General features: G+C 44.1%; 1 protein-coding gene across 1 annotated transcript; it reads right to left on the reverse strand.

Moving 5' to 3' along the window:
* Positions 1–10,376: 10,376 nt before the first annotated feature.
* Positions 10,377–12,270, reverse strand: LOC108700791. Its single transcript, XM_018234745.2, has one exon. It carries the CDS (start codon positions 12,022–12,024, stop codon positions 10,699–10,701), a length of 1,326 nt encoding a protein of 441 aa, XP_018090234.1. The 5' UTR covers positions 12,025–12,270; the 3' UTR covers positions 10,377–10,698.
* Between the last annotated feature and the right edge of the window lie 4,480 nt (positions 12,271–16,750).

Genomic DNA, 16,750 nt, shown 5'->3' on the forward strand with positions numbered 1-16,750 from the left:
ATGGAAGATAAAATTTCTATGTGTTACCGACGTGTCCGTCCTGTCTCCTCTGATGCATACGATTTGCAATGAAATGAATGCACGGTCAAAGGCATGGTTGCTGGGGTAACTTAGACCCTAGCAACCAGACGTCTGAAATTCCAAACTGGAGAGCTGCTAAATAACTAATAATTCCAAGCATCTTTTCAACTGGCCTTCATTTTTTATCGTTTTTAAATGATTTGCCTTCTTCTGCTGACTTTTTCCAGCTTTCAAATGGGGGTCGCTGACTCCACCTTAAGAACAAATGCTCTGTAAGGCTTCACATTTCATTTTATATTACTCATTTTATAGTACTCATTTTCTCCTATTCATATTCCAGTCTCTTATTCAAATCAATGCATGGTTGCTAGGGGAATTGGACCTTAGTAAACAGACGGCTGAAATTGCAAACTGGAGAGCTGCTGAATAAAAAGCAAAATGACTAATAATTCCAAGCATCTTTTCAACTGGCCTTCATTTTTTATTGTTTTTAAATGATTTGCCTTCTTCTGCTGACTTTTTCCAGCTTTCAAATGGGGGTCGCTGACTCCACCTTAAGAACAAATGCTCTGTAAGGCTACACATTTCATTTTATATTACTCATTTTATATTACTCATTTTCTCCTATTCATATTCCAGTCTCTTATTCAAATCAATGCATGGTTGCTAGGGGAATTTGGACCTTAGTAACCAGACGGCTGAAATTGCAAACTGGAGAGCTGCTAAATAAAAAGCTAAATGACTAATAATTCCAAGCATCTTTTCAATTGGTCTTCATTTTTTTTTAATAGTTTTTGATTGATTTACCTTCTTCTGCTGACTCTTTCCAGCTTTCAAATGGGGGTCGCTGACTCCACCTTAAGAACAAATGCTCTGTAAGGCTACACATTTCATTTTATATTACTCCTCTTTCTATTCAGACCCTCTCCTATTCATATTCCAGTCTCTTATTCAAATCAATGCATGGTTGCTAGGGGAATTTGGAACCTAGTAACTAGACAGCTGAAATTGCAAACTGGAGAGCTGATGAATAAAAAGCTAAATAAGTAAAAAAACACAAGTAGCATTGACTCCATACATACATGATAGCGGTGACACCCCAACCCCCACATCTGTTTATGGTCTGAAGCTGATCCCCCAGAAACATATAATCCAAATTACAGTTTTATTTAAAAATGTTTTCTCATTCCGACATATTGGATAGTTTTCCCTTTTATTTGATTCCTTAGCGAGATGAGATTTATTTGGGCAGTGGATAGCAGGCTCCCTCGCCGGTGAGCGTCTGGCTGTCCCGCAAGGAAAGAATTAACTTTATTACCAGCGTCCACCAAAAAAAAAAAAAAGACTGGCTCCAGACGGAAAGGAAATTTGTAACAAAATAAAAACATGTGTCATTTGCAGAGGGGGATTTGCCTGAGGGCTAGTAAATGATAGGACACTTGCCATTGATCTGGGATTAAACACTTTGGGAGGGGGGTTACTAATCACAAAGGCGAGTAGGTGGTGCTGCCATAGAGAGGCCACAGCAGCAGATGCAGATATGTTTGATACAAACACAACAATAGGGACGAATACCTTTGTCCTTGCAAAACCCTCCAACTGGCAGTATGCAGCCGACAGTTTGCAGCACAATGGAGTTTGCCCTGTTATTATCATCATCATCATCATCATTATTATTTACACATCTAGAAAAGGAGAATTTCTACTTCGCCTTTAACATCTTTACTTTTCCATTAAACTGTTCTTTATTTTCCTGTTTTTTTTGATCAACCGTTTTATCCCTCCTCGCTGCCCATTTCAATTCTGCACAGAAAAGACACACAGAAAGGAAAGCTGCACAGCAGGGAGCACAACTGCGACCCCTGGGTGTGTAGGGAAAGAAAAGGGGGAGGCACAAAATGATTCAGGCAAGGCATTCGCCCAGGTTTGCACCGTATACAATATTTACTCACACAAATATATATATATATATATATATATATATATATATATATATATATATATATATATATATATATAGGTATGGGAGTTTTCATCCAGAATGCTTTCTGTAATTTAGATCTCCATACCTTTAAGGGGTTGTTCATCTTTAAATGAACTGTTAGCATGACATAGAGAGTGATATTTGCAATTGGTTTTCATTTTTTATTATTTGTGGCTTTTGAGTTATTTATCTTTTTATTCAGCAGCTCTCCAGTTTGCAATTTCAGCCGTCTGGTTGCTAGGGTCCAAATTGCCCTAGCAACCATGCATTGGTTTGAATAAGAGACTGGAAAATGAATAGGAGAGGCCTGAATAAAAAGAATAAATAACAATACATTTGTAGCCTTTTTAGATGGGGACAGTGACCCCCCATTGGTCAGACTTGGCCATTCTATAACATACTAAATGTTAACTGAAAGGCAAACCACTTCTTTTAGTCTACTTAAAAATAGTTTAGGTATTAAATAAAGCCAATAAGTACAAGGTACCATTTATTATTAATAAATCATTTTTAAAAACACACATTATTTGATTAAATTGGACTCTAAGCGAGATGGCCTCCCTGGATAACAGGTTTCTGGATAATGGATACTGAGGTTTAGACGTCAAACCGATCATTTGGCCTTTGAGAGAATGATTAGATCATAGTGAGGGCCCAGGGAACCCTATCAGGCGAAGACCATATATGGGCAATTTTTGGGCAGATATTGGTTTTACTTTTATAGAGCCTTTAGTTCTTGCATGGGATAATTACCCTCGTGCTCTATTACAGGGATTAGAGATTTAAGGCACTGGAAAACAATGTGTTTTGAGATTCAGAGGACAGTACATTATTCATGGAACACAAGTGGGTGCCATAATGTGAAGGGTGCCATATGCAAGCTGATATAGGGAGGCAACGTGGCCATTCCTGACCAAATCAGCAACTACCTGTGTATTGACCAACACTTGGCAAAGTCTATCAGTATCTGATCAGGGATCAGTTAGATATAGATTAGGAAGGCTGTAAATCCTATTGGCTGAGGGCTGCAATGTGTAGTAATAGGAATGAATTCAGCTGAATCCTGATAAAAATAGCTCAGATTCAGCCAAATCTCAAACGGAGTCCAGGTTTCAGTGCAGTAATAGGTGCATCTCTGTACTAAAGGTTGTGGACTAGTTGTGTACGGTGGCCTCCAAGGGTCCTACTTGACCAAAAATCAACAACCAAGGGTAGCTTCAGCTCATTGATGCAGCCCTCGCCCTATCCCTATAGTTGTGAAGGATCGACCCGACCCGCCTCAAGTTGAGAGGAAAGATCTGCTCACTTTACAATTTGTCAGCCTCACCAGAATAGTAGCTCTAGGTCCACAACTTCTTTCAACCCATTTAAAAAGAGTTGGGGAGCAACACAAGCATGTCAAATGGTCCTGGGAGGTGCTAAATAAGGGCTGTGATTGGCTATTTGGTAGCCCCTAAATGGACTGGCAGCCTACAGGAGGCTCCATTTGGCAGCACATCTTTTTTTATACAACTAAAACTCGTCTGGAATTCAAAAATAAGCACCTGATTTGAGGTCACTGAGAGCAACATCCAAAGTGTTGGAGAGGAACATGTTACTCAGGAGCTACTGGTTGGGGATCACTGCTCTAGGGTCACTCTCTGGGTTCTCACCATAATCTGCAATCCGCTTCACAGACAACTGAAATAACTGTTTTTTGCCTTTTAACGTGCTTAGTATGAGGTTGCCAACTGGGCAATGGTAAGCAAAGCATGCAAAGTAGCCAGTCATTTGTCACGCGGAGAATAAAGTGCATGTAAAGTGCTCCTCATCAGGACATAAAAGAATCATCTGTCGGCTGTCAGACAGTCAATACAGCGAGTCAAAGGGGGAGTGAGAAGCAGCTGTGACACTTTCCCTTTATTAATCACCCCCTTTACCTTTATTAATCATCACATTTCCTGAACAAAAGCAGAATTATGACTTATATTGTGGGTTCGTTGCCTCCGCAGTCTCTCCCACCATCTCCTCTGCTTATGACTGTATTGGCCCCCGGCAGCACACACTATTCCACTTTCATTTCACCTGAATACTTTTTTTTTAATGTTTTATTATGTTTTAAGCAACTTCAATTGAAATAAAACGGACAAATCCACTACCACAATACTGGTGTAAGGACATCCCCATACAGAGATTGTAAGCCTTGTAGGTAAGGACTAGCGATGCACCAAATACAGGATTTGGTTTGGGATTCAGCTTTTTCAGCAGGATTCGGCCGAATCCTTCTGCCCTGCCGAACCGAATCCTAATTTTCATATGCAGCATCTAGTTACTAGGGTCTTACATTCCCTAGCAACCAGGCAGTGCTTTAAATAACATACTAAATAAAGTACTGGTGGGGGACTGAATAGGAAGATAACAAGTAACAATAACACATAGCCACAGAAAGCAATCGTTTTTAGCCTGCTGGGGTCAGTGACCCCCATTTGGAAGCGGGAAAGAGGTAGAAGAGGAAGGCAAATAGCTCAGAAACGATAAAGAATAAAGAAACAATAGCAAAGTTGTTAGAAATAGGACATTTTAAAACATACCAAAAGTTAACTTCAAGGTGACTCACCCCTTTAAGTGCAATAACCGGCATTTTTGATCTCTGTTTATAGCTGCGGGCAAATAAAGTGCGAAAATCTTTTTGCTAAATTTACGCTGAATTTCAACTGATCAGTCACTGAATGTACAATAACCCCCTTTACAATCTGAGCAGCACACACTTCCACCTATGTCAGCAGATTTTTTTGTAAGAGGTCCCATTTTTTTTTTAAAAACAGATGTATCAAGCAAGCGCCCCTGTTAAATGGATCACTTTTGTATAATAGGGACAGTTCCCCTTTAACTTATCCTACTAATTACTGTTTGTGTGTTTCCCATTATCTTAGAGAGAATAAAAGGCTACACTCGAGGGGGGTTGGGAAGGAGATCAGGGGAAACCCACCCGGCCAGCACTTTCTATTGAAACACAATCCCTATTTCACTTGCAAATGAATTCTTTTTGCCCCGGGGGTAAACAAGGACAATGATTAGGAGTCCCACATGCCCCTCACTGCTGTTCCAATTAATGTCATTCTAAGGCGCTTATCAATACACACGGCTAAATGTTCTATTTGCAAATATCTGCCTGTTCCTTTGCTACTCGCTGCACCGGCGTTTCCGGCTATTGAAACAAGGCAGCAGAAGTCAGCTGATGAGGACGCATTGTGAGACATGGACTTCTATATATCTTTGTTTCAAGAGTCAGAACCGGCAGTGCAGAAAGGGAAAGTTGCTTAGAAATATATTTTTTAAGGTGGCCATACACTATTAGATCCGGTCATTTGGTGAGGTTGCCAAACGAGCGGATCTTAAGCCGATATGCCCACTAACGGCAGGGCAATTGGGTTCGGATTACAATGATGTGAATGGGCGCTGGTGTACCCTTGGATCAAGGAGAAAAATCTAACTTGCCCAATCGATATCTGCCCGATTTCTGACCTGATATCAATCGTGGGGACCCGTCGGGAAGCCCCAACACACAGGCAGATAAGGTCTAAATCAGCTTTAATTTGCCTGTGTTTGGCCACCTTTAGCTGTTGGTACCCAGGTGTTGCTGAACTACAACGTACAGCATGCTTTGGCCCTTGATTCTAGGTTTGAGGGATAGTCCGGCAACATATGGGCACCCAAGGGTGTGTATTGATTTTAATAGCCAAGCCTCCATCCTGGAATTAAGGTCATTCATTCCTGGCAGAACACTTCTATTTTGTTACTGTATCCCTTTATGACAATGCAACATGAAAGTGTAAAACATGAGCAAATCTGCATTGAAATCTACGTGTAGGAGCTGCCATATTGATCCTGCTGAAGCCTATGGAGAATGCATCTGCCAAAGCAACATGGCAGCTACCGATTACAGATGATAAAGCCCAGTGGCCACAGTAGCCTAGGGACTTGCCGTTTTCTCTCTCTCTGTCTATTCCACAAACGATACGCAGGACATATAGAAGAAAGCAATGTGTTTATTGGCAGACCTGTTCCTTTATTGCGCACCAGACACAGTCTTTTCTTGGCAAATAAATACAATTACAGGCCAGGCTGCAAACATAAGAAACAATGGGGGTTGTAGAAATGAATTTTCAGCTGGGCAGGGCTGGGGGCCCCGGGAGCCCCTCTCTAATCAGATTTCATGTAAATTGATACTTACAGGAGATTTCGGCTTGTGTTTAACAGGGACAGGATATTTTGGAAAATGCTCCTTTGATTCATCACGGCAGCCCCCCTGCCTCTTAGGGGAGAGGGGGGGTGTAGGGGAGGGAGGGGGGGGTGATGGAAGGGAGGGCAGGCAGAGGGGGTGGCAGAGGGCGGGGGAGAGGGGCTCAGTCTCCAGCCTACATTTGGTTTTGTCCTGAACACATACAGGTCAAGTCTACATTAACCTCCATCCCACTCATTTGCATGAAAATCCCCAAAGCCTCTCTCCTGAGTTGAGCCGCTCACAAAACAGCCAGAGAGCAGCATTATATGTAACAATGCACACACACACATACACACACATAGAGAGCAGCATTATATGTAACAATGCACACACACATACACACACATAGAGAGCAGCATTATATGTAACAATGCACACACACATACACACACATAGAGAGCAGCATTATATGTAACAATGCACACACACATACACACACATAGAGAGCAGCATTATATGTAACAATGCACACACACACATACACACACATAGAGAGCAGCATTATATGTAACAATGCACACACACACATACACACACATAGAGAGAGCAGCATTATATGTAACAATGCACACACACACACACATACACACACACATAGAGAGAGCAGCATTATATGTAACAATGCACACACACACACACATACACACACATAGAGAGAGCAGCATTATATGTAACAATGCACACACACACACACACATAGAGAGCAGCATTATATGTAACAATGCACACACACACATACACACACATAGAGAGAGCAGCATTATATGTAACAATGCACACACACACACACATACACACACACATAGAGAGAGCAGCATTATATGTAACAATGCACACACACACACACATACACACACATAGAGAGAGCAGCATTATATGTAACAATGCACACACACACACACACATAGAGAGCAGCATTATATGTAACAATGCACACACACATACACACACATAGAGAGCAGCATTATATGTAACAATGCACACACACACATACACACACATAGAGAGAGCAGCATTATATGTAACAATGCACACACACACACACAGAGCAGCATTATATGTAACAATGCACACACACACACACATAGAGAGCAGCATTATATGTAACAATGCACACACACACACACACACACACACACACACATAGAGAGAGCAGCATTATATGTAACAATGCACACACACACACACACACAGAGAGCAGCATTATATGTAACAATGCACACACACACACACATAGAGAGCAGCATTATATGTAACAATGCACACACACACACACACACACACATAGAGAGCAGCATTATATGTAACAATGCACACACACACACACACACACACATAGAGAGCAGCATTATATGTAACAATGCACACACACACACACACACACACATAGAGAGCAGCATTATATGTAACAATGCACACACACACACACACACACACATACATAGAGAGCCAGCGGATCCCCTGAGATGAGCCAATGGGCACGCTCCTGAGCACAAAGGGCACATTTATCTGAGCACTCAGCTGGGCACCTCTGCATTTTATCTGCGGACCTGAAAGCTTTCTCTCCCACCCTGTGTTTTCCCTTCCCTGCAAACAAATTAACATTCTCCCCATCCTGCTCTGTCTAAATTCCTTTATTTTACCCCCAGGCCTATAGAGTAAGGATTTGACACAAGCTGACCCCCAGATAGCACAGGCACATTCCCATTCATTCCCACTTCCATTCAAGGGAAAACACAAGCCGGCAAAGATACAAACTTACTGTTCCTTTTTGAGAATCCCAACTTCTAGAATCTCTTGGCTGTCAGGGGTGCTGGGAGTTGCAATTCAGCAACTGGTTGTTGGGGTTTTGACGTGGGTTGTATTATCAGGTATATATATATATATATATATATATATATATATATATATATATATATATATATACTGAGCAGTTGCACTCTAATCAGGACTTTCTTTGGTAAATCCAGGTGCAGGGTCAAACGTGTTGCATACAAATTTGATGAAAAGACCCGCACTCCAATTTGTGATCAATGAAAATGCTTTTATTGCATGTACATATATCCATAGGATAAAAATGCTTGAAAAAGTCCCTAATGTGGGCCGCAACGTTGGATAAATGTACACGCAATAAAAGCAGTTTGATTGATCACAAATTGGAGTGCCGGTCTTTTCATCAAATTTGTATATATATATATACTGTATATATATAGATATATATATAGATATATATATATATATATAATGGATTCACAATTCAGGAATTATCCTCCCAGCCCACCTAGGACCCTGGTCTTGTATAATAGAACCTGGACTTGTATAATAGAACCTCAGCTTGTATAATAGAACCTGGTCTTGTATAATAGAACCTCAGCTTGTTTAATGGAACTTGGTCTTGTATAATAGAACCTCAACTTGTATAATAGAACCTCGGCTTGTATAATAGAACCTGGTCTTGTATAATAGAACCTGGTCTTGTATAATAGAACCTCAGCTTGTTTAATGGAACTTGGTCTTGTATAATAGAACCTCAGCTTGTATAATAGAACCTCGGCTTGTATAATAGAACCTGGTCTTGTATAATAGAACCTCAGCTTGTTTAATGGAACTTGGTCTTGTATAATAGAACCTCAACTTGTATAATAGAACCTCGGCTTGTATAATAGAACCTGGTCTTGTATAATAGAACCTGGTCTTGTATAATAGAACCTGGACTTGTATAATAGAACCTGATCTTGTAGAATAGAATCCGGCTTGTATAATAGAACTTCTGCTTGTATAATAGAACCTCAGCTTGTATAATAGAACCCCGGCTTGTAAAATAAAACCTCAGCTTGTATAATAGAACCTCGGCTTGTATAATAGAACCTCAGCTTGTATAATAGAACCCCGGCTTGTAGAATAGAACCTCATCTTATATACTAGAACCCCAGATTGTATAATAGAACCTAAGCTTGTATAATAGAACCTAAACTTGTATAATAGAACCTCAACATGTATAATAGAACATTTTCTTGTATAATGGAACCTCGACTTGTATAATAGGACCTCAGTTTGTATAATAGAACCCAGGCTTGTATAATAGAACCTCGACTTGTATAATAGAACCTCGGCTTGTATAATAGAACCCCGGCTTGTATAATAGAACCTGGACTTGTATAATAGAACCTCGGCTTGTATAGTAGAACCTTGGCTTGTATAATAGAACATTGGCTTGTATAATAGAACCCGGGCTTGTATAATAGAACCTCAACTTGTATAATAGAACCTGGACTTGTATAATAGAACCTGGACTTGTATAATAGAACCTGGACTTGTATAATAGAACCTCGGTTTGTATAGTAGAACCCTGGCTTGTATAATAGAACATTGACTTGTATAATAGAACCTCGACTTGTATAATAGAACCTGGACTTGTATAATAGAACCTCGGCTTGTATAATAGAACCTGGACTTGTATAATAGAACCTCGGGTTGTATAATAGAACATTGGCTTATACAATAGAACCTGGACTTGTATAGTAGAACCTCGGCTAAGCTGCAATAACCCCCGGTTGTCTTGTGGTCGGAGGGAAAGATAAAAAGGGAAAAGTTGTGGATTTGTGGCAGCCACGTGTGTGTGTACAATTGATATACATGTACAGCTGATAAATCTCCTTGTCATTAGCACAACTCACAAGGAATTCCTGAGGTTTTTTCTTTTTTGTGAAAACCCCTTTTCTAACCACTTTCTCCTCCTCCATCTCTGCTCCCCTCCCCAACCCCTTGCACTCGCCCCATAGTACCAGCTTCATCCACCCCATGTCATACTCCATTGCATCCATTCAATTGGTCTGTCTCACCCTCCCCCTCACTACATCCTCCTGCCCCCAGTTTCTCCTCTGATCCCCCCACCATGTAGCCCTCTGCTCCTGACACAAAGATCCACTGGCCCTTTAATGTCTATCCAACCCCCCCAAACCCATCAAATGATCACATCCCAACTCTGGCCACTCTGATGATTTCAGCCGCATCCATTATATAACACGGGGGGGGGGGAACAAGCCTACTATTGCCCGAGGGTCCATACCATTCCACTCCCCATAAATCTCACTGCCACAGGGAAAGTTGCTGCTTGTGGGACTTTAATAACAAAAAAAGGCAGATTTTCAGCACCATTTTCAGCATTTCCAGACAATAGAATAGAAAGTGTACAAAGCGCTTACAAAAATACTCTTTGAAAGTAAAAGAAAAACAAATGTAGAAACTTCACTCCCTTTACAAGGGACATAGAAAAATAAATACTCATTTCTCTGATTGTGAATATGGTGGAACAGGGGGTCCTGGTGAGTTTGTGTGGCCCTTCCCCCTCTTTCTCCCACCTTGGTAACCGGTGCAGATACAGAGCCAGTGCAGTTGGACAGATGCCCCCGAGGATGGACCAGCTCATTTACTCACAGTCCCCCCAGGGAAAAGTCCTAAATTTAAGGCTGGGAGGTAGAGGGATGGCAGTGCCCCCGGGGTGCCAGTCCCAGAGAGGGTGAGACCTGGGGAGGGTTGAAGGCTCCGTGGCTTTCAGGGAATAGGCCGGACACAGATCCCCGTCTTCTCCTACAACCAAAGAAGCCGGAGAAGGAAAATTGTCCAAGAATCGGAATGGGGGTCTGGCGGGGTGACTGGGGCCACTGTTTAGCCGTTTATTGCAATGAACAGGAATCTTTCCATCCGCTTTCCCATTCCTCTTGCGGTGCCTGAGCTTCCCGTTCTTTCTGGCCCCAGACGCCCCCTTTCCTTTGTGGGAAACCCTGGGGTGTAGGTCCCTCATGTCTGTCCTGAAGCCCCGGGCGTAGCACCACAACTTGGACTGTCTCACCAGCCTGTCAAACTGAAGGGTACGAGGCTCCACATCTGGGGGTTGCCCATCTGATCCTGGAGCATCTAAAGCAGCTGGTGGTGGTTCCTCTGATTTTGGGGAATTCTCCTCTACTTCACAGGTTTCTTTTATCTCTGCTGGACTCTCATCCTGGACTTTTCCCTTGTGACTATCCCTGGCCTCCTCTAGGACTTGGTTGGGCCCATTATTTTGTGCCACAGGCCATTCTCCTTCTACTTCTGGGTCACATACTGAAAATGACTCCGCCTCCGCGGTCCTACAGTGCAAGCGCACCTCTCTACCCCGCCCCCGCGGTACCGCCGACTTTCTTTTTGTAGGGATTTTTGGTGCCCGATACCTGACATTTTGCACAGACGCTTCACTGTCGTCCGACTCGGTGTCCGATGAGCTGATCTGCTCCGGGTTGGAGTCGGAGGGACTGGAATAGCCCAGAGAAGACGCGGGGCTGTGGCCGGTGCTCAGGTTCCGCGAGGTTCCAGGGAATAAACTGGCCAGACCCGATGGGAATGTTGCTTTGATCCTGGAGGGGAGACGTTCCTTCTCTGGTCTCCCATTCTGCCCAATCTCATCGGCCGGAGTGACAGTCTTAGGGCCCCAAGAGGAAGCGCAAAGCACGTGCAGATCCTCCAGGGAGATCAAACAGCATTGGACCGCCCGACTCGGAACCGATCTCAGAGCTTTCAGGGCCCGCAGTTCCCACAAGTCACAGCGCCGAATCTGGATCCTTAGCCGCTCCATCCTCCGGCACACCCGCCCCCGCGGAACTCCGCGTAATGGGCCGCTCAGCACCTGCGCCAGGGCGAAAAGTTGTCTGCCCCCCACCCGCAGGTACCCCAGCTTAGTCCCCGCCACCTCCTCGTATCCTGCCGGGGGCTCCATCATGGTCCATGTGGATCAGACGCACCAACTCGCCAGTATTCCATTAGCCGGACCTGGGGCCCATTAGATGGACGAGTTAGTGCCAAAAACCAGTGCCGGGAAGCAAAGAGGTCTCGGGGTTCCAGCGCAACACAACAAGCTCCTCAATGTGCAAACTGCCAGCAGCCAAACAAAGTGTCAGCCGCAACAGCCAGTCGCACGATCCGCCCACACTACTACAGGAGAGCCCTGCCAATCAGCCCCCTGCTCTCGCCCTCCTGCTTGTGACGTCATCACAACTCAAAAAAGGCTCCGCCCACCCCCGAAATATTCTCACAAAGAGAAATAAACCGCACAGTCGCGCACCGACGCAATCGCAGCCAATCACACCTCCAGACTACATTTCCCAGCATCCCACCTTCAACCAAAACGTGCTGGGGGAGGGTCATAGAAACCAGTGCAGTCTGCAGCTCTCTAATTGTAACATCTTTATACAATGGGCCAGCAACCCCACCCTGCAGCCCCCAACCTTTTTTGGCCAGGGGGCCAGTGTAGAGCCAATCTTTTTTGCAAGGATGGGGGTCGGCATCCAATTCGCATGCCGCGTTAATTGTACGCTAGTAGGGATGCGCCCAATCCACTAATTCCAATTCGGCCCGACCCCCAAATTCCATCTCAAACATTTGGCCAAATACCGAACCGAATCCGAATTTGCATATGCAAATTAGGGGCGGGAAGGGGAAAACATTTTTTACTTCCTTGTTTTGTGCCAAAAAGTCACACGATTTTCCTTTGGATTCGGTTCAGCCGGGGAGAAGGAATCGGCCGAATCCAAATCCTGCTGAAAAAGGCCAAATCCCAAACCGAATCCTGAATTTGGTGCATCCCTAGTCGCGAGGGTCGGCGGCCCGGCAGTTGGGGACCTCTGATTTAGAGACAAAACACTGGGGGGAACGTTAAACTTTTTTGGGGTTGACGCCATTAGAATGGGTGTTATTATTCCCTCTTTCAATGTCCCAGGGTGAGAGGTTGTTATACACAGTGATATACGGTAATGGATGGGGCAGTTGCAGTTGCTATGGTGTTGGGTTGCCAGGGAGCTGACTATTAAGAGGAGGGGTTGGGCCACTTTATTGCAGGGTTGTGCCCTCTCACAGGGGGTCATCTAAATGAACTTCAACTTGCCCCGGTGGCCTTTACGCTCACTTGGCTGCCAGTAGCCAGGCTCTAGTGACTTTATTGCCTGATGGCCAGTGCTTTTTGTTCTTGGGGCAATTCCAGGCCACGCCGCTTTATGACCGCTTTTGTACGGGAGCTGCCATGTCAAATGCTCAAGCCTTGTGCCTGTGCAAAGTGTCACCATTCAGTGTGTCTGGGGCTTATTTCATTGTGTTTAACGACGGTTACGGCTTCACGGGTCATTAAAGGGGAAGTTGACACCTATGTGTAAAAGGAGGTCAGTAGATAAACAGAGAATGAGTGACTGCTATGCAATTGGGCAAGCCTGTCCAGTTCTGGGGTGGATGACGGGTCCATGTAGTGGGTGCAGCAGTCCTAGGTGGATTTATTAGCACCCCAGATTTGTTACATGATATTTCTCATGATAAGTTCTTTTTCTCCCACAGTTCATGCTACACAAGCAGGGCCAACATTTGAAACCATGGGGCCCATCGGGCACAGACTAGCAATGTGTGAGTTCTGGCAAACGCTAGAGGGGATGCAATAGACACAGCGTTGAACTTCAACTTTGCCTCCTTTCGTGACTTTGGGTCTTTTCGATGCTTCAGGACTTCAATTTCGGCTGTTTTTGTGGCTTCGGGTGTTTTCGCCACTTTGGGACTTCGGCTGTTTTTGCAGGTTCAGTAGATCGGCTTCGGGTCTTTTAGCTGCTTTGGGACTTCGGCTTCGGCTGTTGTTGTGGCTTCCTGTCTTTTCGCGGTTTCGGGACTTCGGCTTTGGCTATTTTCGTAGCTTCGGTAGATCGGCTTTGGGTATTTTTGCCGCTTTGGGATTTCGGCTGTTTTCATGGCTTTGGGTCTTTTTGCGTGACTTTGGCTATTTTTGCCGCCTCTTGGAGATGTCGGCTTTGGGTCTTTTCGCAGATTCGGGACTTAGGCTTTGGCTATTTTCGCCGCTTCAGGAGATTGGCTTTGGGTCTTTTCGTTGCTTTTGGACTTCGGCTTTGGCTATTTTCGTGGCTTTGGCTATTTTTGCTGCTTCAGGAGATCAGCTTTGGGTCTTTTTGCTGCTTCGGGTCTTCGGCTTTTCTGCACTTCCACATTTCGGCTGTTCGGGACTTCAAAAATGGCAGCAAAGCTTCGACACTCACAAGGGGGGCCCGACTCTTTCAAAAGTGCACTGCCGGGTCCCCCTTTATGCCCCGGGACACTTGTCCCCCCTGATGGTGGCCCTGAATGGAAGAATATAGTAAGTAGATATAAAAGACTAGGAGAATAAAGAGGTTGAGTGAGTTGAGGAGGAATAATAGTTTGGAAAGTGGCCGCACAGTCTAAGGTTTTCTGATGGGCCCCTGGCTTCCCAGTCCGACACTGAATAGACACTCACTGTTTATTGGGCCGGTGGGGGGGCTGTTTACTTGAAATACAAGGGCCTATTTTTAATCCCAGTCCTGACCTGGGTCCTGTACTACTTAGTAGGGCCACAGAATCAGCGACTATGGAATCAGCGACTGTGGAATCAGCAACTGTGGAATCAGCGACTGTGGAATCAGCGACTATGGAACCAGCGGCTATAGAACCAGCGACTATAGAACCAGCGACTATAGAACCAGCGACTATAGAATCAGCGACTATAGAATCAGCGACTATAGAATGCCTCAGATACTGACACCAGAAATGAAACCATTTTTACATCTATCACAGTATTGGTTTTGTTTGATACTTGTAACTTTGCCATAAACTATTTGCTCAAAGCTTTTACATTACCCATGTGACTCCCCTGTGCTCGTTTATGAGGGGCAGGGCCGCCATCAGGGGGTACAAGTGTACTGGGCCTGTGCCTGAAGGGGGGCCCGGCAGTGCTGAATTTTTGAAAGAGAGAGGCCCCCCCTTGACAGCACTGAAGCCCGAAGCCGTGCGGCCTCTGTCCGAAGTCCTGCATGCGGAAGTGCCTGAAAAGCCGAACTCTTGAATGCGGAAGTGCCGAACAGCTGAAGTCCCGAAGAGGCGAAAAGACCCGAAGCCATAAAAATAGCCGAAGCTGAAGTCCCGATGTGGAGAAAAGACCTGAAGTCACGAAAACAGCCAAAGCTAAAGTCCTGAATCGGCGAAAAGACCCGAAGTCATGAAAGGAGGCAAAGCTGAAGTCCTGAAGCCATGAGTTCAATTCCTCTGAACACCGTGTGTTTTTTCTTATGTTTTTTTTAATCCCTTGGCCACCAAATTTTGTTGTACGGGGCCCCATGATTTCTAATGGCGGCCCTGCTGAGGGGGCTGCCATATTTGTGCAGCAGGATTCCGCTGCCATTAGAAACTCTTACTGACAGTCAGGTCGGCAAAACTGTCAGGTTTAGGAACATCAAATAAAAATGACTTACAAAAACGATCAACATGACCTATAGGTGACTTTTAATGCACATTCATATTTTAAAAAGACGTGTTTTTAGCGTCGGTATGACTTTACACAGCAGAGGGATTGTTTGTCCATATAGTGCAAAATAATTAAGCTGTTGTGCCCGGCCAGTCCTTCACTCACTCTCATCTCATTCATTGACAATTCTACTCATTCATTATACACAGAGACTACGTCAAAATGATTGACTTTAATGCATTCAGACCATATAGTCGCGTGTATAAATATTGACGCTCTCATTAAAATGATTTTGACGCCATTGACTTCAATACGTTTCGCCGATTCGCCCATCACTATTCCCCAGTTATCAGCCCACTGCCCTCCTGTTTTTCCAACTAAGTAGAATGAGGCTCCAAAATTTTAAATTCTATGCCAGTCACACCCCATTACACCCAGAACAAGCCCACGATTTGCCCAAACCCTGCACCCCCAAAATCCTGTAGCCCTTACAGGGCCTCATCCACCAGAGGACCCCCATATTCCCCCACTGATGGTGTTGCTGTACATAAATGTATAGTTTATATGCAGGAAGCTTCTCCAGTGAAAGATCCCCAGTATATACTTTACTTGCTTATTAATATTAAATAATTAATTGTGAAGGGGGTAAATACTGCCCCCATAGCCCAAAATAATTTTCAGTACTTTTTACTAATACTTCTATTTAGGCCTCTCCTATTCCAGTCTCTTATTGAAATCAATGCATGGTTGCTAGGGGAATGTGGACCCTAACAACCAGATTACTGGATTTGCAAACTGGAGAGCTGCTGAATAAAAAGCTAAATAAGTCAAAATACTAATCTTTCTATTCAGGCCTCTCCCATTCATATTCCAGTCTCTTATGGAAATCAGAGCATGGTTGCTAGGGGAATTTGGACCTTAGCAACCAGATGGATGTAACTGCAAACTGGAGAGCTGCTGAATAAAAAGCTAAATAAGTCAAAATAATAAAATGGAAATGAAATGCAAGTTGTCTGAGAATATCACTCGCTACATCATACTAAGAGTTAATTTAAAGGGGAACAACCAAAACAAGGGAACGCACAGACACATTATTACCTTGGTGACACGGGAACAGCGACATCTGGTGGCGACTGCGAGGAATCTTTTCACCTGCCGATGCACAGCGAGGCTATAGATTCCCACTGCGCACGCGTAAAGC

The sequence above is a fragment of the Xenopus laevis genome, chromosome 9_10L, assembly GCF_017654675.1.
Source record: "Xenopus laevis strain J_2021 chromosome 9_10L, Xenopus_laevis_v10.1, whole genome shotgun sequence".
Classification (NCBI taxonomy): domain Eukaryota; kingdom Metazoa; phylum Chordata; class Amphibia; order Anura; family Pipidae; genus Xenopus; species Xenopus laevis.

Coding starts and splice junctions, on each gene's coding strand:
- LOC108700791 (XM_018234745.2), bottom strand. CDS start 12,024: ATGATGGAGCCCCCGGCAGGATACGAGGAGGTGGCGGGGACTAAGCTG.